The following is a 21,791-nucleotide window of genomic DNA, read 5'->3' as shown; positions in this document are numbered from 1 at the left end:
CTTTTATCTCGCTTATTTACAACAAAACAACTATTGCACATTTCCAAAACTTGTGATAAAACATTTACACGAAGTACGTCTAAAGTAAGATATTACTTATCATGGACATAGTTCTTTTCATAGATTAACCATAGAAATTGTACATATATATTGATGTTATTTTCATTGTAATAATTATCATAACAGAATCAAAACATTTAAATAAAGCTACTCTTTGTTTCAACTTCTATTTACTGTAAATATTATACAAACAAACCTTAACCTTATAATGTCATATACAGATATACAATACTTTCAAACAATAAAAAATGCTTACCTAAAAAGTGAGAGCGACACGTAGAATGACAACTTTTATCTAAAGCTTGCGTTGAATTGAAGAGTTTTACGTGCCGCCACGTTATCGTTTCTGGGCACGCGAAAAGATAGGAAATGGAGTAGGAAGAGCAAAGTATATAGAGAAAGCATAGAGTGAGGAGTCGTCTGCTATACCTAAATATCTATTAATTTTGAAGACGACTCCTAGATCCTAAAAGGTCCTATCATGGCATCGTCTAGCAGGAACTAGCCCTACCCATCAAGAGCCAGGGGGGAAGGAAGGAACCTAGCCTCAAAGGCTTGCGCGATCTACGTGCCGTTTTATAAGGTCCGGACTGCGTTTCCTCGGACAACGATAATTCCGGAAAGTTATACTGACTCAATTTCTAGAATGCGGTGGTCATCATGACAGTGTTAATGTCGGACCATAACATTCCATTAGTCAGAATTTAATACAGATACACTAAATTATGACCAAAACGTGGCTTGATTCTCGAGTATTGGGGTCAAGCATTGACATACATCAAAGATGCCGTCATGTATATGTCCAAACATCATGGATGTTTGCCAACGGGGTGTTTGTCAGCTAACTAACTCTGAGTTTTTTTTGATATGTGACCGAATGTTTTGCCCAAACACCTTTATTTCTCTTTAGTTAAATAATTTTCTTTTAATCGTTCTATTGTAGATTTTCCATCGTAATAGTTTCTCCCCGGTTGGTGAAGACATTGACCCCAATGGCTAACAAAAACTGAAAAATAAATGTTCCTGCGAGAAGATGACACATTCTTGCAAGAATTACAGATTGAAGTTTCCTCTTTACAAGTAAATATAGAGGAGTCATCTTATTTTTGTTAGCCACGCTTATTTCATTTGCTTCTTATTTTACTTTACGATAAGAATATCAAAAATAATCAATTTGCGCCCCGAGAGAAATCATTGCAGTATTTATACTAGTACGTCTTATATGTGATGAAGTAGTAATTGCGCATGCACCAAGAGCAAAATAAATTATTTATATGTACATTAATATAAATTAAACTCATAAATACACGATTGAATATAAGTTATTGTTCAAATGACGAGTATTGTTTATGTTCTGTCGGCGGCGGAGCATCTTTAAAAGGAAGACAAAATTAGAACGATGTTCTATGTTCTGTCCTATATCTAACAATACATAATCTTGCTTATCCCGTCCCTTTATGTTAGAAATATATCCAGAAAGTATCTTTCAAGTTTAAAATTGGTTACTAATCAGGTATATTTACCAACATATTCATTAATGTACGACGCGCGCGCACCTTAGATAATTTAGACTACCCAATTCACGTGTACATGTATATGTTAGACCCCAATGCATGTTATGACAAACACTAGTTATGGTAGCCTATCTAATAAATCTTTATTGTCAATGTATAACTCTCCTGCTTGGCTAAACATCAGCTGGCCCACTATGACTACTAAATATACTATTGCATTAGCAGGTGTATTATCTTTATACTTGAATAGACTTTAGCTTCTTAAAGATACAGTAAATTGATAAATTTCGATTAATCACAAATTAAACTTTATTAAAATGCAAAAGTTATTTATATTTCAATTAATTTTTGTATCACAGTTCTTATTTTTAAACGAATGGATTTGCTTCATTTAATTCTATGGAATATAGTCAGGTATACCAAAATCAGTGTCTGGGCTTTAATGCTTTATTGTCTTGAAAAATACATGAGGGTACACGAATTTTGAATCAATATCTTTCATAACCACTTTTATTTATTGGGAGAAAGACCTTGTTAATTTGTTAAAAACGCGTGGTTAATTGAAAAATAACATCACCGTACTCTAAAGAAATTAATTTCTTAATATATCTGTTGGGTTTGTACATATTTCCACATCCGGTGACCCAAAGAACCACTTTTGGATATCGTTGTAAACTCTCCGATAACGTGTATTGACATCATGTTCGTGCATTCGTTTGCAAAGGTCACAGAAGGCAGATTTAAAAGCACGAGGTTGTAGTTTATAATGTCTTCTCCATTCAAAATATTGCCAGAATAATGTTTCATTTTTACTTAGGTAATTTAGAAAGTGGCCTAATTGGTCTGTGCTGTTGTAATCCTTTGTGTTTATGAATGAGCCCGGGGGTAAGTATATTTGGTAAAGTCTTCCATCAGCGCCACGAGTAATAGGTATAACGTCATTGTATCTGTTGGCATATATCTTAAAAGGTTTTTCGGTAACATAATCCCTACACAAGGAGTTCTCGAAGGACAGATAAAACTTATATTTTTTAAGACATTCTCGATCTCTTCCCTTGGCACAGGAACTCTTGTTGGAACCGCAAGCTCCATATATATCTACATGGTGTGTAGTTCGGAGCCGTCGGACGTACTTTTCTCGCTTGCTCTGTGTCTTGCAATGAGATACCATCCAAGCGGTTGAATTGATGTTCTGATCAGAATCGGTCCCAGTATCAGAATGATAAGTCTTGGTCGACTTTGGTGTTAAATGTGACAGTCGAGCAGATGAATATGAAACATTAGAAAAAATACCGCGCCATTGAGGGAAATCAGAATCTCTTCGGTATGTCATTGTCCAATTGAATAGTCCTTTCCATTTATTCAGACTACAATGGATCGGCGGCGGCTCCATTCCATACAACACCCAAACTTGCCCTGGTCGTTTTGACACTGGCACGGGCCCTACTGTACGTATACTTGGGCCTAAAAATATCACCACATCTTTATCATAGTAATGTCCTTGCCCGGAAGACATTGAACAGTTGTAAGGACAACCTTTGAAAACTTGCATCATATTCTTTAACCATTTAGGAAGATTATAAAAATGGACGTGAATCTGTTGTTGTTTTGATATCGTATCCGGTAAAATGAAAACATTGTTGAAAGCTTTAAACGGGGGCCCGATCGATGACACCATTATCGGAACTATTGCCAGAATTTCTGTTTCCATAGTAACGTATACGAGAAGCGAAATGATGACAATCACCGACAGCTGGACAAGCATGCATCGTCTGAAAATATAGATTAAAATTTTGGTAAAACTTAACTTATATGTACTTTATAAAATAGCAAGTTTGAATTTCAATACATTACAAACCGAAAGTAGATGCACATGATGAGCTGCATTTAATTGACATTTTATACATAAGCTATTATTTGACTTACCAGTTGACCTAGGTAACACATTCCGTTAAATTACAGGTTTAATTGTGCTACAGTTACTATGATAAACTGATTTCTGTATAGAAAATGAATTTGAATTTGTGCTGTGTGTAATTTCTTTAAAGTGAACTCCCCTTATCTCCATACCGACGTTATGATCAGGAAAACTCGGTACTCTTATCAGTAATCAAAAATCCGTCTGTATTAAGTATTAATGTAGATCACTGGGTCAGGGAATCTTGGATACTCCAGAGATTACTAAAATGTACATTATGTATTATTATCTTTATATTCACCCATAAACTGTATCATAGCAAATCCGAAGGCTATGTATGCGACTACAGATGGAACTGCTGATACTGTAATTTGGTCCTATGGTGTACATCTAAAGAGTCGTGTAACGATAGACTGTCAGTTACTTGTATATGGTCTTGAAGCTGGGAGTCGCTCTCTTTAATCTTCAACAGACGTATTTATTGGCCTGCCATTGGTTAGGTTTTAGTCGCCTGAAATGCCTCCAGTTTTACTTTAACATAGTGCATGGGTGTATACAATCACAAACGTACGAAGCGTATTAATCAGCACCAGAAAAAAATCATTTTTTAGTAATTTTACTGCAAATTCAATAGCAAAAATAACTTTTTTTGCTGCATTGAATTAATCAATTCCCATCCATTGTTATATTTTTAAGTTTTGTCAGTGGAGGAAATGTGAGTTTCATGATAACCATATATTAACTACTGTATACTCGGACAGATATGTTCGGGTGGTCATTGGTTTGGCGATTGATTGGATGTGACTGGAGACACAAAAACTGATCTGATAGGTATTTTGATTGAATAGCGATTAACATTCCAATTATGCTTTGAGGTCAATTTGACGCTTGTGCATCAACCGCCATACATGTATTTGTCTTAAATTGTCTAAGATCTAATACAATATAGAGTCCCACTTTTAAAATGTTTATACAATGTATACATCCTCCTCATTCACGGTAAGAAATATTTATGTTGCACTATTGTTCTATAATATAGTCAGACATTCCCAAAACTTGGAGAAACATATTCATGCACTGGATAATTCGAAACTGTACAAAACTAACCCAATAGACTGAAGAATGCTGTAGTACAGTCTAACTAATAATAAGGCAAACATGTTTCTTCCAGTATTGGGAACTTCTAACGAACTTCTAACTTTGTTTATGACATACAAGTCGTGAAAAGGTTAAATATTTGTAATAAAATGTTATCATATAACCTACCTGTCTTTATTTAGTCCAGATATAATCATGTTTTCTGTAGTACTGTTGTATGATACACAGATCAGTACACACTGATTTGAAATACACATGTGTGAACAATATGGTACTCATGTATGGTATATCACTTGAACGTAATGGGCACAACGCATGGTAAATATAGTATAAAGGCATTGTTAAATGGACCAGATATCTCACTGGCGGATCTGCACGTAATGTATTGTGTCTGTCTATTAAGGATCACCAGACCGAGTGGGGATCGACAAACTGCAATGGATGAAAAGTAACTTAAACAAAATTATGTGCTTATGCTGTTTATCCACCTCGGTGTTAAAATATTTCCACATTAAAATGACATTTTTCCTGATTTACCTTACAAGTGTATCTTCGGCTATAGATAAACCATTGACTTCTAGACCACCTTTACATCTTCCGATCCTATATATACAGTCTGTGCTCTCCCGTCACTAGCACTTGTTTCTTTTTGAAATATCTATACAAGCACTTGCTAAAGGTTCTGTACAATCTATCTTACAGATACAGTATTAAAAACAACATACTTCCAAGGTGAAATACAGTTCTCTTCACCTGGCACAACAGCTCAATCACATGTACAATTTATGAGGTTTGGACTATATAGTTAGAGCTCACTGTAGCAATTTGGTTTAAATTTCAAATGGTGTTTTTTCACTCTGTGTTCAGGTTTGTTTTGAATGAATTCATGCTTTCCGAGTTAACCACTTTGCCTGATAGATTATTATATGTGTTAAGTACTCTAAAAGCAAAGGAATTACTCCTGCACTGAAGTCTTGATTGTTGGTTTTTAAGCTTTTTGTTGTGCCCTATTGTTCTCATATCTTCATTCAGGGGAAGTAATCTATTCGCAGAATATAATTCTAAACACTTGGATCATATCATATCTTACTCTCCTGTATTGACTTGGTATACCCAAAAAATCAATCTTTCCGAATATGGGGTTTCACGGAGACCTCGCACTTGTTTTGTGACACGACTTTGTACATTTTCTAACTAAATTATATATTTTTTTTAAAATTGGGTTCCAAACTGTTACAGAGTAATCCAGTTGTGGTCGTATTAGTGATTTAAAGAGTGGAAGAAACATATCATTGTCCAACATGGTGAATGCTCGCTTTAACATTCCAATTAGCCTTTGCCAAACAATTTGCTACATGTAGATTAAACTTAAGCTCTGTGAAGAAAGAAATTTGCTGGAGGGTTCCATATTCTCGTATGAGATACTCAGAATTTGGATTTCTTTGATGAATTAAACTTCAATTGCCATAGTGTTGACCATTCACATAATTTCTCCAAATCACTTTGATTTTTTCGGGATCTTCAAGTTGGTTACATGTGCCATAAATTTACGTACAGTATCATCCGCAAACAGCTTTGATTTCCCGAGTATTGCTTTTTGGCAGGTATTTTATATACGATGAAAAGGACAGTTCCCAGAACACTACCTTGAGGAACTCTACTATCTACTTCTACCCAGTCAGAATGTATTCCGTTGACTACCACTCTTTGCCGCCTTCCTTTTAAGAATTGTGATATCCATGTGACAATTCTACCTTGTACTCCAACATGCATTAGCTTTTTTATCAGACGCTTATTTGGCACGGCGTCAAAAGCTTTTTTCCAAGTCCAAATAATATCATATCCAAATATCCTGTCTCGTCTAGCGTTTTTATAATTTCATCGTGGACTTCCAGTAGTAGAAGCGTTGTAGATTTTCCTATGATGAAGCCAAATTGTTCGTCAGCAATAACATTATTCAGATCTAAATATCCCATCGTAATGTCTCTAAGAATATATTCCAAACATTTTACAATAATACATGCTGGTCAAACTAACTGGTCTGTAGTTTTCTGCTTTCTTTTTATTTTATTTTTAAAAAAAAATGTTGTTATATCAGCCTCCTCCATTCTGATGCAAGAACTCCTTCTAGTGGTGATTTATTGAAGATAATTGATAAGGGAAGACTACTGCATTCACTTATTATTAGTTCCGTTAGAACTTAAGGATGTAACTCATCTAACCTGGGGGATTTTGATGCATTTTAAGTTTTCTTAATGGAACAATTCAATAGTCCTCGATGCGATAAATTTGTTATATAGTCAGTTACTGACCCCTTTTAAAGGCATATAGGGTCAGTTAAAGTATAGAAGGCTCGGGCTACTCCCTCGCCCCTATAATCTTACTTACCCTCTATGCCTTTATAGTAACTGACTATATAACTAGTATTGTACACTGTAGCATATTTCAATATAATTACAAGAAACATTTTTTTGATAAATCCTTCCACAAATTCTTATACAGTATATGCACAGAGCTACATTTTGTATTTTGGTTCTGTATATTTAGATAATATATATGTTCAAATAAATCGTGTTCTTGCATCCTTCTATTTATCAACAATGTTCCGTAAAAATGCGTATTTTTACGATATGCCCTTGTTTGGTAAAATTTATATTACTATATTGGTTTCAGTCTATCTTTTGATGTTTAATTACGATATTTGGACTTTAATAGTTCACCGCATGTATAAACAATACACACTGTTAAAATAATTAAATATAAACATAGGGACATATAAAACTTTTATATCTCCTGGTCATCCCAAAGAAAATGTTGAAGCGAAACAGAATGAAAATTTACACTAATTTATATACATGTGATGTCAACCTAAAACAATAGCTGATTGCCTGGAGGAGGAAGTTGTAGGCCTGAGCTTGAAATGTAATCCATGTTACGACTGGGATGACACTACGAACAAGGTAAGATACATGTACGACAATGACGACCTATGACCTTTAGGTTAACATTAAACAACAGATCACACCTTGGGAACTTGTATCACATACATTGTAAAGTATTGTTCTCTTATATTTTATTCATTTATACCTGATTACTAATTGTATTTTCAAAGTTTCTTTAGTCACAAACACTTATATTATTTTTATGTAACATTATAAAAATTTTGTCTGCTATGCAGCCAAGGTAATGTTAGGACGGCTTCCCATGTATTCGGTGTAAAGCATTTATGTAGTTCGAGATGCGTGTAATGGGAGACTGCGATATGTTCGTGTTCTTGTAAAGTGGAAATGTTGCTCTTTTCATAGTGCATCATTGACACATGCTGCCAAAGACACCAAGGAACATATCCCAACCGGTCACATTATACTGACAACTGGTGAACCAGTCATCCTACTCTCTGTATGCTGAGCGCTAAGCAGGTGCAGAAACCACTTTTATATGCTAGTTGTGACTTAACCAGGGGACAGGACCAAGAGCCTACCTCACAGAGGCGAGCGCTCAACTGAAGGGCAAAAGTGAAGCTTTGTCACGGGAGACGTTAGGAAGAAAGAACCTAAATTTAGTCGCCTTTTACGATCATGCAATATGAGCAGCAGGTACAATTCTAACGCCTTACATGTTACCTGCTGGGCAGAGTTTGGTTAATAATCTTTTCACTAATTATATTAGGACAATAAGCAGTCTAGATCACGTTTTGGTGTTTTGAATTACATTTTCTAAACTAATGAATACTGTAAAGTTTTTATAGTCTTACTAAATTATATAAATGCATAAAAGTTATACATATTTGAAAAACAAATTTGAATTTTTCCTTATATAACAATAAAACGCTGATCGAATGAAGAGAAATTCTCTATAGAGGTTACAGTAATTTCAATAGATATCGACCAATAGACCTTGAAACTGAAAACGAATTCAACGAATTATTATTGTTAATTTCCATAACATACATAAACGGCTATAACACTGACTATATTTAGGACTAGCAGTCCCAGGTTGTGACGCTCCACGCCATGTATGATCATTAACAATTAGAGAAGATGAATCCTCAAGTGATAAAGACGGCCGTGACTACATGTTTAAAGGGAAATTAAGGAGGTTGTAACGTACCGAAATTGGAAAGTTATACAAGTAAGTAGCTATTGTGGACCAGATTATCGCTTATCTATTTATATCACAGAGATTGTCACTAAACCTTAAAAAATAAATCTTATCGTCATTTGTTTCATTCACTTGCCCAGGTATGGTACTGTAAATCCCTTACGTGTGAAAGATGTAAATCAGTTAGAAATATACTGGTCATGTTTGATACATTCAATAAAGCACTGTTATAGTTACTTTACCAATTTAGATAGGTGAAACTAGTATGAAACGAGTCTTATTTTATACAAGCTACATTTGTATAGTGTACAATAGTTACACTTTCGAGACAAGTTTCATAAAATCTCATATGAAATTTCATATAAAATGAAAGCAGATTTCAGATACCTACAAATATCAAGGAATTTCAATATTAAACTGTACTGCAAAAATCGAGCGGAGACGGTCATCTTGTACCGTCGTTTTAGAACCCTTACGCAATTCATTCCAAGATTATGAAAGTCGCAGCAGGTTGCATTACTTGTGCAAAATGCCAAAATATTATATCTATGAAGTCACTACATATAAGGCGGATTATGTGAATAAATTACTTTATAATTTTGGTAAATAATATAGATGCAGGCATCTTTGCAAGATAAAGATTACAATACGTGTACACACAGTTAACATCATTTTCCTATGTAAAACATTTTAACGCTTACATAAATATTATTTATTAATTATGGACGTAAGGTATATGTCGCCATAGTATGATTAAGTAATGACTGAAGTCGTAGCCCGGGGTCATTATTTGATATTATACCAGTGCTGTATATCATCTTATGGACCGAATCAAATGGCGTTAGAATTTTTTATATTCGATATCATGATTGTTCTGTTAAGGTCAGCTTTTTCATTTCCGATGCTAAATATCAAATATTGAAGAAATGCATGAAGAATGACAAGAGAACATCTTGACACAATAGCGATATCGTCTCGGTTTAAAAACAAGAAAAATCGAGTCGATATGCTAAATATTGGCCTCCATGTGCACATGACAGTAAATAAGTAAACAAGTTATGGAGAATACATATATTAACATGTCTAAAATTGTAGTGCAACTGGAAATTGACCATTTAGTGCAATGTTTTACCCGTTTCACATTCTATAATTAATGTTTTATTATTGTTTTGTTCTATTTAAAATCCTATTCATGTATTCAAGAAAAATAAAACACACTACAGCTGAAGAGAATATGCTGACCTCCATGATCCACTTAACAATACAGATCATCACACTATTGTCTTTAACGTACACCACATCAGGTAAGTTGATCTACCGACAGTACAGGTAAGTAGAGAACAGACCAGTTTTAATTTTACAAGCTGTATATTATTTGCTTGTCTGCTGTGCGATGTCACATATATATAATATGTACGTGTTATGTATGTGTTTGTGCTAATCAGTAGAGTAGTGGTTTGTTTTTTTGAATCGTTAATGATCACAACCGAATAATAATTATTAGGCTAACATGTTGATTAACGTAATTACAATACCTACCATTGTAAATATCGAATTATGAATAACAATTACACTGAACATCTAAAATTTGTATTCGATTATTCGTGCATAGCATTAAAGGCCCACTACCATGCCGAAACGGCTTTTACATTTTAGAGCAAGGTCGATAATTTTGAAGAATCGCAAAAGTTTTTAACTTACCGTTAATACTACACTCATCATCATCAGATGAAAAATTTAATCAAAATTGATAAAATGTTAATTTTCATAACAAGGGTCTTCTTATGGTTCCCGCTTCGTCCTACATATCGCGCGGCAGTGCAATACTACTGCGCCAGACGTCAAAACAGTGAAATGAATCTCCACAGTTATCATATATTACACAGGAAATCTTGCATATGTTTGGTGCTGTTAACTCATCTTAGGCCATCGACATGTATTTTCTGATGTTAGTATTTTTTAATAGACCTGTAAATTGCTCTGGAAAGGTAGTGGACCTATAAGCTCAGATTGACGAAAAGAAAACCCACGTCTATGGTTTCCCCGTCTATCACGAAACCGTAATGAATGCAGTACAAGACGTAAAGAAATTGTTTGGTCTTTTGATTGGTAGAAACTTTCAATTTTGACCACAACTGTTTTTCTCAGTGTCATATCTCAAACTGTTGACGTGACCAATAATCAAATTTTTGTTTTGTTTTTGGTTTTTTTTTGCGGAGATTAGAAATTGTGAATATGAATCACAGCGAATAATTTCAAATTGTAAAAGGCATTGGCAACCAAAGAATCTAGATGGAAAACTGAAATGCCGTGAAACATTCCATTCGCATAAAAAGTGAAAGTAAAATGTGGTAAACACATAATGCAAAACAAAACTGCACTTATAAACATTTTTCTGTGAATATGTTGAGGTTACACATAATGCAAAACAAAACTACACTTATAAACATTTTTCTGTGAATATGTTGAGGTTAAGTCAGTAGAGCTGCCTCCATTTATCCTACTTCTTCTTTAAACATATGTATGCTAATATCAGTCGTATAACTATTTGTATTTGGTCGTAACGACGAGAAACTTGCGTCTGAATTGCTTTACGATTATTCCAACATCTTTTGCGTTGGCAACAATATTTGGAAAATTGAGTTATTTCAAATCTTTGCCAACAATACCAACTTGAATCAGAAAAAAATGAAAAAAAACACGTCTTTTTACAAAATATGTAAGGATCATCTCTGCTGAGAAGTCAAATATGTTCTTTCTAATATAATGTTTTGGAATACTTCTTCACACCATAGTTGAAAATATAATAAAGATTGCAAGCAGCATGTTTATACCTTATTTTGATCAATATACCTTATTTGACACTAACAATTATGTTAAAAAAACAAAAAAACAACGCGACATTTAATTACAAGCGAGTAGGTTTACAGTCATGACTTTTAACGAGTTTTCAATATGTTAATTTACATAACCTAATTATGTAATAACACACTCTGCTTTGTGTTACAGCAATACTTGTAAGGCTAGCTGATGGAAATGCCCATGAGGGGCGGGTTGAAGTTTCCCAAGACGGGGTCACGTGGGGAACCGTGTGTAACGATGGCTGGTCAGATTTCAATGCTCACGTGGTCTGTCGTGAGATCGGATACAAGTGGGGAGCGGTAAAACTTTTTTATAAAGATGATATTATATAATAAGTATATGTGCATAATGAATGAACAGTTTTAGCTTTTGTAATGTAACTTGTTCATTACAAAATCCCCAATAATGTATTTGTGTCATGTAAATCATTCCGTACAATATTTCAGTAGCCATCACTACTGTACATGAGATATAAACTTAATTTAACGTAACATTACAAATAAACCATTAGAAAGTATTTGTTAATGATATATGTAAAAGCATAACGTGTGTTCAGAAACTAATACTGGCTGAAATTAATTGATTTATCCAATTTGCATATTGTATTTACGTTTAGGTTTTTTCGGCTATATATCTGCATTATAGTGAAATGAAATGCATGTTAATAACTGCTTCATCATATGGAACTGTTGCGTACAAATACATTTAATACATATTACGATGTTGGACGTGTTATTATACAAATATCGTTTTTAGGTGGATACGGTGATACATCAACTCAAAGAAGTGATATGACCCGAGGCCGAAGGCCGAGGGTTATTTTACTTTCGTGGGTTGATTAATCCCCTAATCCACCTGTAAACATGTCTATATCTATTTTATTATATGGCATTAACATTATGTAAACTATTTGACTACATGTATATGTACCTGTATTTCCTATTCATGATATTGAGTAGCCCCTCTCTCCGATACTCAATTGTTCTTGGATAATTTCGAAGAGAGAAATGAAAGCTGATAATATCAATAAAATAGAGAAAACACCACGTAATACATTTTACTTATTATTTCAAAAATCTGACAAAAATGTAAACACAAATATTGGCAGGGTCACATTGATTCCAGTAAAGATTTCTGCTGCTCCCCGTCACATCTCGCTGAAAGATAACGTCACAATAGATTTTTGACGTTACGGAAATTCCCCTTACTCTATTTTTGGGTACGACCTGGACCCGTTGGAATCTTAAATCAGCCTGTGAAGTGAGTTTGACGTCTTTTGACGTAACAATGCAAGATTTCTTTTTTTGGATACGACCTGTGGGTTTTGGAATCTTATATCAACCTGGGATGACGTCACAATGCCTAGTTCGTAATTTTCTGGTGAATATCGTATTGTATCGTGGCGGTAAATTGTAGTTTCAGCCAATCAGGAGCGGGCAAAACACACAGACATGTAACAAATAAATATATTTGTATTTCCAAAGGCACGCAGAGCTAGATATCTGTACGGTATCGGGACTGGCGCGATTTTTCTGGACAATGTCAACTGCAATGGACAAGAAACACGACTAGAACAATGTGCGCATGCACAGTGGGGCCAACACAATTGCGTTCATACGGAGGACGCGGCAGTCACATGTCATAATGATATTGGTAAGACGACAAAAACACATATTTATTTATTCTTATGTAATCTTGCCTGCTAATACATTAAGATAAAATCGAGATAAAATAAACTGACAAGTACCAATTAAAGTATTTCGCTTTCAACTTTAAGGAAGTCAATATTTGTGTATTTTTTTTTGTAGTACGACTTGAGAATGGGGGGTCAAATCATGGGGTGGTCTATGTTTTGGACGACAATAAGACTTGGGGTGTGCAATGTGGCGATGGTTTCGATCGGAACGCAGCTACCGTTGTTTGCCGAGAACTCGGATACCAACATGGTCAGGACCTCGCTGTAGGGACATACGGGAAGGTCAATAACGTACATACGAAGTACATACAAGGCGACATATTGTGCTCGGGTTCAGAGCTCACCATCAGGCAATGTACATCCTCTAACACGTGCAATCAAAGTCCGTATAACTATGGAGCGGTCGTGTGCTCAAACACTCCGGTAACAGGAGGTAGGTTATAGTTATAAATTTCCGGCAAAAATGGCAGTTTCATATATAAATTATGAAATTCGATAACATCTTGATATTAAAACAATCGAAATTCATCTTCAAACCATGCTTTTTATATATTGTGTGATATTCCTTATTGTACAATGCTTTTTCAACAATTACATAGGTTACATTTTCAGCATTGTTGTTTAACATGACTATTTGATAATTGTGTATTTACCTAGGCAATGACGTACGACTACTAGGTGACCAGAACTCAGGGTTGGTAATGACGGATGCAGCTGGAATCTGGGGCAACGTATGTGGTTCATCCTGGGACGATACAGATGCTGGGGTCGTGTGTAGGCAACTGGGATACGCAGGTAGGGATGCGTTGTAGGATGTGTTATCAAAACCTTAACTGATACACAGGTGTGAAGTGTGTTACACGTATGACTACATTTATGTCTGTATATTCAACATTACCCAGATATGTTTTTCATACTGTGGACCGCTTAACCAAGCGATATCCTTCATTTTAAAGTTTTTTCTGAAGTTAAAATCAAAGGAAATGATGAATCAAAAGACCCTAGTAAAATATGTTATCCAGTTAATAATACCTTTTTGTCTAAAACGGCTTAACTTCTGTTATGGTTCTATATACTTACGGTTGAAGATATAAAACAAAATTCTGATTAATGTCAATGCTACGTATTGCACGAGTGTCACTTATGAACAAATGTTGAGCTACCAAGCCATTGCTTGTTAGTCATATGCTTAGATTTGGCTACTCTTAAACCCTAAATAGATTTACAGTAGTTCAATTTCAAATGTAGTAACAAGAAAACATATATCTATTATTTCTAGGTGGCGTAGCCTATTCATTTGCTAGTGATTCAAACAGAGGTCCGTTTGTCCTTGGATCTGTGAACTGTGTGGGGACAGAGAGAAGACTGAGTGATTGTAATCGTCAGGATCAGGCTTGTGTTTACTCTGACAAAAACGTCAAGTTAGCCGGGGTTCTCTGCTACCAACGTCAAGGTAAGAATTAACGTAGTTTCCTCTCAGGGATTTCGTTCATTTTTTATATTTTGATTTTAGGTATACCCTGATCACAACAACCGCATAAAAATAATAAGTCACTGGGTTAATTTTTCTTCCAGGGTTGCTTAAAGATATGTATTAACGACTGAATATTCCGGATTTTAAGGATTTTTGAATAAATAATATTTCCTCCTTGTAACATCACTTAACGTATAAAGAATATGCTCGTAACATCCTCATACCTTCAGTAGGTGATATATAAATCATAACTATATCAAATAAACTGGGGTTTCCACAATAAAACAAGATATCGTTATTTTAAAAGTGATTCCGGACCCAATTTTAGTGAAAAATGGCATCAAAATTGTCATGTTTTCCTTTTTTCTGAAAAATGATCTCAAGAGAAATCGATTTTTTTTAAATTTCTATGAAGATTGACCTATTTGCAATAAGAAAACCCAATTAAAAGTATACCTCACCGAATTATTTTTCAAAATATCACCGATTTGCTTTCTAATACCCTTTAAGTTTTGGCCTGAAAACGTTAAAAATGGTTTTCAACGTTTTTTGTTATTCGTTATCATTTCTTAATTTTCTATATTTATTATATCATTGTGCATACAAATTAATATAATAATTATATATCTTCATGATTTTATTTATCTATTATTTAAAATATAACAAACCAGTTTGCAAGCTACATGTCAGGCCTCCAAACATTCAAAAAAGAGTCTATTTCAGCAGGAAATATATAAGCTTTTCTGAGACAAATATTTTGCTCTGTGTGATTCTGTATTAAAATAGATTATTTTTCGTAATAGCATCTTTCGAATCATAAGTAAAGATTTAAAATGAATAAAATGAAAACATGTTGCAGCAATTTTAATTCCGTATATTGTTTGTCTGTTTACGGACGAAAATTAGTATACCGGTATGTTACGATTCGTATCTATCGAAGCTCGAAACTCGATTGTTTGCATTTAAAAAATCGCTAACTTCCTTCAGCATTGATATACTGTGGGAATTAAGATCAATTCTGCATAAACACATGTACATGCGTGACGGTCATTCCGATGTACAGTTAATAGCCATAACTGATGCGAAGTTTTTCGTTTTGGGTCCCCGTATCCCTTTAGATTTGTACACATCAAGTAAACACTCGGAAAGCTGGCAGACGAAATATTTGCTGATATCAGAAGCGAGTTATAATAGGTGGGTACGGAGAAATAAAATATGTTTGCCGGGATCCGGAAAGCGACGTTACAAACGTATCACGTCACAAAAGGGACGTTAATGTCTAGATAATCTTTCCGGATATGGTATTTCTGGTATCACCGTCAAGATAAGGGCTTCCGATAACAATTATAAATTATATAATGTAGTTTATCCGCGTCTCGGATGCAATAACCGTACAAGAATTGTAAACAACCTCCAAGTTATAAAAAATATGGAAATTATAAATTTACGTCTCATCCACAGCTACTCCCATTCTACTAATATGTCTACTAAGTAAAATATCATTTTTACTCAATAACTCTAAATAATGAACGCTAGGCTAGTGTCAATACAAAACACTTGTCTCCGGACTTTTTTAAGGTACGCTGTATTTCCAAATCGTTTTATAATAATGCGATCTATTAACAATCTGATTAAAATAGAAATCCTTATAACCACTCCGTTAGATAGAGGATCTGACTAAGGGGTCATGTTCAGATGACCTTTATACCACGTGTACTTAAGATCACATGCATTTTCTACACCTTGCTATCTCAATCGAAAACGATATCGCTTTGTGCTCTTTTGGCGAGAGGACTACGAACAACAAATCATAATAATGCAGTTTTTTCAAACCATTTCGTCCCCTGAAATTCACTGTCAAGATATTGCAGGCAGCAATTTGATTGGCTATTTCCAAAGGTCACCTGGACATGACCTCTGAAGGTTATTTTTTTCAAATCCTCTTATTAAATGTAGGGATAAATCGGATCTGTTTTTTTATCATATTGACCTTTTAAATTATCATAAATTAAAAAAACAAAACCACCAACATACAGTTGAGCGCTTTTCAACGTGATTTAAGTGGACTAATACATATACATGTATCTCTGCTCAAAATAGGGAAATTCTGGGTAAACGAAGGATTTGTGTATACTGTATTCCAGTTGTTGCATCAGGTGTTCATTACTTATACTCTATACGACTTCGATTAGCATTTGATGTACCTTTAATTGATTTGTAACTATGCAGCCCCGGTTCTCAGACTGATTGAGGATAGTCCACGAGTAGGCCGGCTGGAGTTAGAGATGGACGGGATAAAGGGAGGTGTATGTGATACAGAATGGGACGTAGTAGATGCAAGAGTTGCCTGTCAACAGCTGGGATATGCTGACGGAGACAATATCAGGTAAGGCCACTTTAATGGATACATGAACATACTTATTTCCTAAAGAAATTTATACCAATAGTGGATGCTTGGGTACTCGTGTTTGTCGCTGAACCCACTATTATAAAAAAATGTTGGTTTGAATTTATCCAATACCAATTTGATAAAGAAGGGTTTACATAAAGGTGTTAGAAAAAAGTAAAACTATTAATGTCACCTCTCGATATGAAGGTTACAGATATTCTACTCTTGATCCCGAATATAATATCAATATTGTAGTAATCTAGTAAAGTTAACTGCAACAAAATCTCGGTTGCATATGCAGGCAGGAAAGTATGATTTTTAAGAGATATATAAATTGGATTAATATACATGAGAAGACATAAATGTTTTCATTGGTTTCATAATATAAGAATACACACGTAATGAGTGCCAGTCGATCCTGTAATACAATCGAAAAATCGATCTTCTTCATTTCAGAGGATTAGTAGCTCCGTACAATACAACGTTTATGACTAATGTTCAATGCGCTAAAGGAGAGAAAAGCATTTTCGAGTGTAAAAATGATGGCTGGTCCAACGATGGCGATATTCCTGCTTGTGCTAGTGGGAAAAGTTTTGCTGGTGTAGAATGTTATGAGCATGGTACGTAAGCATCCTGTAGCTTAAGTTAATTCGTTCCCCGTATTTTATCTTTATTGTTTTAAAGCCAGGAAGGTATGGAACAAAAATATCTATAAATATGTTCATTTTTTCGAAATCTCTGTAGGGACCAAGAAAAATTGTCGGTGGTCTTTATACACAAGTCAAATTTGACCATTTAGGACTCTAAAAAAATGATTGTTTCAAGCACTTGGTCTTTATAAAGAGGTGGTCGACAAGACATGTGTTGCTGCATAAATAGTTTTGCACAAGAATGATTTAAATGATATGAATAAGCAGATATTGTTTTGTGTTCTTGGTTCAGCTTTCCTCGCCTCGACACAATCCAATGATTTAGGGACAAGCGGGAGTGTGTTGGTGTTCCACAAGGAGCGGTGGTATCATGTATGTGATGAAGCATTTGGACCAAAAGATGCTGAGATGGTTTGTAAAGAACTTGGCTTCCCCTTTGGTGTCCCACTGATCAGCGAACCTCTTACGGTAGACAACAAGTTCAGAATATTCTTCTTGCAGATGGAGTGTTCTGAAAACGGAACCGATTTAAACAGTTGTCAGTTTACGGAAACAGCCAATTGTAAATCGAGTATGTCTCCATATTACCCTGCCGCTTATGCTTCAGTGTTGTGTCTTCAAGCAAATGCCAAACCAGGTAAGTTAAGATAAAAACATAAGTGAAATATGACGGTGGATAAAACCTTCACAAACTTCTTAAAAAAATAATATTTAAAAAGTTTCTCGATTACCACATCCGAAACTCCTGAAATCGGTATTTATTATAATTGCAAAATTATTTAATTTTGACGTTAGGTATTTTTTTATTTGAAATGAATAGATGTGCGAAAAGCATATTAACTTAATATTTTATTTTCACCTGTTCACACCATTTCCCATATTTAATTATCTTAATTTTGAACACCATTTTCAATATATACTAAATTAAGATATATGAAAATGAGATTAAAACACGTTTACTACATAATGATATAAAATGCAAGTTTGATATTTTGCATTTATATCATCAACTAATTATGTAATAAAGTTTCAATTTCAACATAATATTGTTATTATATACATTAATTGTAGTGGACATCAGTGTCCATTCTTATTTGGTTACTACTTAAATGCATTATGTATGTATTATCCACTACACGTGAAAACGTGATCATTTACAATATCTAATAGCTAAATGAGGACAACTCCATTTTCAATGTATAAAGTTGGAATAGTTTGTAATCATAATTCTAATGTGATAATTTTCCGTTTTAAATAATGCAAGTAATTTGTTGATACACTAGTATGCGTACATCCCAGAAGATATTGAGTCTCTGTGTTTATATATATTGATCCATCCCCTTAGACAGTGCATGATAGTAAGTCAATAACTGAACATTTTCTTGGTTGTAATAAGAGTTCAGTAAAGTTGCAAACGGAATGTAGAAACACAATATGTGACATCCTCGGTATTCCAGGGGATACTATCACTGTCATTATACCTACTCCTGGGTTATTCCATAGTAAAACTGAAGACACCATAGATGCGTTTTTTACCTTCAGTTTTCCTATGAAATATCCTAGGGGTGGATATAACGGAGTAACGAATTCATGGAGCACTCATTCGACGTTCCACTCCCATCATTAGATCACTCATATAAATGTTACAAAGATGGTGATGCACAATTTTTCAAATATTTTGTAATATTCATTTTTATACATAAATCACAAATATATGGATGGGTTTTTCATGGTTTACAAAAACTCTTATGACATACATGTATGCGAAAATAAATGTTTTGCAAATAAATACCACGAAATATATTGAATTCTTATATGCATGAAAGGGAACAAACTGATAATTCTATATTCAGACCATCTTGTCTGCAAATGTTACAGTGTGGTTATTTTATACACGGCTGCTACCTAATTCCTATATACATGTATACTTTTTATATTTTTGGTATTTTAAATGGAATGTTTCATGTGAAATTTACAAGAGAACCTGACTATACAGTTTTTATATTTAGATGTACAAGTCCATCCGCCGACCACATTTCCCTCAAGTCCGGTACTTCAGATGTACGGAATCAATGGTACAGTGTGTGCCAAAAACTGGGACTACAGGGACGCTCGTGTATATTGTCGTCAGTTTGGATACCGAATGGGCTTCGGAATCCCGACATCCACTACTCAAGGCGCTACCCTGAACAACCCAGTCGTATGGATGACAGAAGCCGGATGTACAGGATGGGAGACAGACTTCCGGCAATGTATCCGTGCTTCAGTTCTGGATAAGACAAAAGCCAGCGGTGCATGCGCTGGTGGTGTGGCCTCGGTCTATTGTATTTAATTAAAAAGAAAGAATCTTAATTTTAACAGTTCTTTAATTGATTTGTCCTTCGAAGTGAACATATCGAAACAAAAATTATAATGAATTACTTATCAGTAAATCATAAAGGGTAACAAAGGCAAACCGGATATATATCAGTCCGTCCGTTTTTTAGGCAGGGCACGCAATGACACTATACTACTATTCAATAGTACTAACAGTATACCAATAATAGACCTGTTGGAGAGGTATTTTTACCTTTTTGTTATATTTTTGTTAACTTAATCGACAACGTACCTATTACGCATGGTTAAGATTTCCCAATATATTACCACATTTCTTTCACTTCTGAGTTTAAATTTCGAGCCACATGCTGGACAGTTGCTAAGGATCTGAGTAAAGGTTGGTAGGTTTTCTTCACGAAATTGCAAGCGATCTAGCCATTGTTAGATTACAGTGACTTACCATTTGACACTTTACCAAAAACAGACACACACCGAAAGCTGGCGAATACATAAAACCTTGTTAACTTAAAGGTATAGACAGTTTATTTCGTTCAAGAAACCATTGGCATGTTTCTTGCATTTACAAATGTCGTATGATGAGTAACTATAGTGGATCATGGAAATCGTTTTATAAGATAACATATCCTTTTTTCATGTATGCTTTCTTGTTGTTATCGGTTATGTTTACGTAAGCCATGACAGCACTTCTATTTTGTTTTTTATTCCAAATATAATTGCCGTAGATTGGTTTAGTGCGGCGTAATTAATGATAAGTGTACGTCCGTAACTATTTTAGTGTTTACGAAAAATAGTATTGTACAAAATTGTGGTTAGCGGCTCGGTAGCTTTATATTGAAGACAAGATTCGTGCATGTTTAAGTTTGAAGTCAAAATAATTGGGTTTAGTTTTTAATTTTCATACTAAATTTGACTTTGTGGCTTGCCGATTCCTTACTTAACTCATTCTTCTATGAAACAATGATATAAAAGACCGACGTTATCGTAGTGTCATAAGATCGGCATTGACATGGAATTTAAATTAAAACGCTTATGATTTTGTCATGTAGGCTAAAATATAAAATAAGCATTGACGCCCCAATTATTTTGAATTTCATAGGGTTATGTTTAAGACGTTTGCTTGTTCTGTGTCTTTTGTAGTACATGTTAGCACTATAAAATGGGCAAGATTTCCAATCTTACAAACATTGGAACAAATTTACGTATCGCATGATATCTGGTTACGTTTGTGTGGGACAAGTGTTTCTATTGGTGATGGAATAACGTTAAAAGTTGATATCCTACGCTACCGTCATTTCAGCGGAAACATTACAAAGAGTTACGTTCCATCACTATTGGAGATACTAGAGCCGCACAAATGTTATCGGATACCACGGAGTAGGTGAGTTAGTCCTATTGTATTCTCCAATTAGTTAGTTCATGTCACTCAGGATACACAATATTCAGCATACCGTATAACGTAACAAAACTGGTCAGTGAAAAAGAGGCAGAAATGTCATCGAAGATGGAATCGAAAAAAACTTTCGTGGTAGACAGAAAAACCTTACTTCAAGTCAAAAGAAAAACTAGTAACAACATAAGAATAACAGAAAGAAAAAGTCAAAAAGCATTAACAGAAATAGGCAACCAATTGTGTTTTATAACGCGATTGAAATCACAAAATAATGACTTCTTATTTAATGAATATAATTTGTT

The 21,791-nt window shown here is 34.5% G+C and overlaps 2 protein-coding genes and 1 long non-coding RNA gene across 3 annotated transcripts in view; 1 reads left to right on the top strand and 2 right to left on the bottom strand.

Annotated features, from left to right (window-relative positions):
• LOC138333381 (uncharacterized) overlaps positions 1–21,791 on the bottom strand; it is a 401,614-nt gene that overhangs the window by 60,886 nt on the left and 318,937 nt on the right. The window lies entirely within an intron of this gene.
• On the bottom strand, positions 1,423–4,897 carry LOC138332762 (alpha-(1,3)-fucosyltransferase C-like). Its single transcript, XM_069280730.1, has 2 exons — positions 4,759–4,897; positions 1,423–3,346 (listed from the first exon to the last, which is right to left on the bottom strand). The coding sequence occupies exons 1-2, from the start codon at positions 4,845–4,847 to the stop codon at positions 2,167–2,169; spliced, it is 1,269 nt and encodes a 422-aa protein (XP_069136831.1). The 5' UTR covers positions 4,848–4,897; the 3' UTR covers positions 1,423–2,166.
• Positions 8,586–20,682, top strand: LOC138333377 (scavenger receptor cysteine-rich domain superfamily protein-like). The gene is made up of 11 exons (XM_069281720.1): positions 8,586–8,721; positions 9,895–9,995; positions 11,701–11,852; positions 13,038–13,206; positions 13,362–13,682; positions 13,907–14,044; positions 14,529–14,702; positions 16,953–17,109; positions 17,569–17,732; positions 18,055–18,399; positions 19,772–20,682. The coding sequence occupies exons 2-11, from the start codon at positions 9,926–9,928 to the stop codon at positions 20,092–20,094; spliced, it is 2,013 nt and encodes a 670-aa protein (XP_069137821.1). The 5' UTR covers positions 8,586–8,721; positions 9,895–9,925; the 3' UTR covers positions 20,095–20,682.

The sequence above is a fragment of the Argopecten irradians genome, chromosome 10, assembly GCF_041381155.1.
Source record: "Argopecten irradians isolate NY chromosome 10, Ai_NY, whole genome shotgun sequence".
In the NCBI taxonomy this organism is placed as follows: Eukaryota; Metazoa; Mollusca; class Bivalvia; order Pectinida; family Pectinidae; genus Argopecten; species Argopecten irradians.
This window is presented reverse-complemented; position numbering and strand designations above follow the sequence as displayed.

What these genes read in the sequence shown, in the direction of transcription:
- LOC138333377 (XM_069281720.1), top strand. Translation starts at nt 9,926, where the DNA reads ATGCTGACCTCCATGATCCACTTAACAATACAGATCATCACACTATTG. An exon ending in TTTAACGTACACCACATCAG is followed by an intron (nt 9,996 to 11,700) that starts GTAAGTTGATCT and finishes TTTGTGTTACAG; the next exon opens with CAATACTTGTAAGGCTAGCT. An exon ending in TCTCTGCTACCAACGTCAAG is followed by an intron (nt 14,703 to 16,952) that starts GTAAGAATTAAC and finishes GTAACTATGCAG; the next exon opens with CCCCGGTTCTCAGACTGATT.
- LOC138332762 (XM_069280730.1), bottom strand. Translation starts at nt 4,847, where the DNA reads ATGTGTATTTCAAATCAGTGTGTACTGATCTGTGTATCATACAACAGT. An exon ending in TCTGGACTAAATAAAGACAG is followed by an intron (nt 3,347 to 4,758) that starts GTAGGTTATATG and finishes CTATATTTTCAG; the next exon opens with ACGATGCATGCTTGTCCAGC.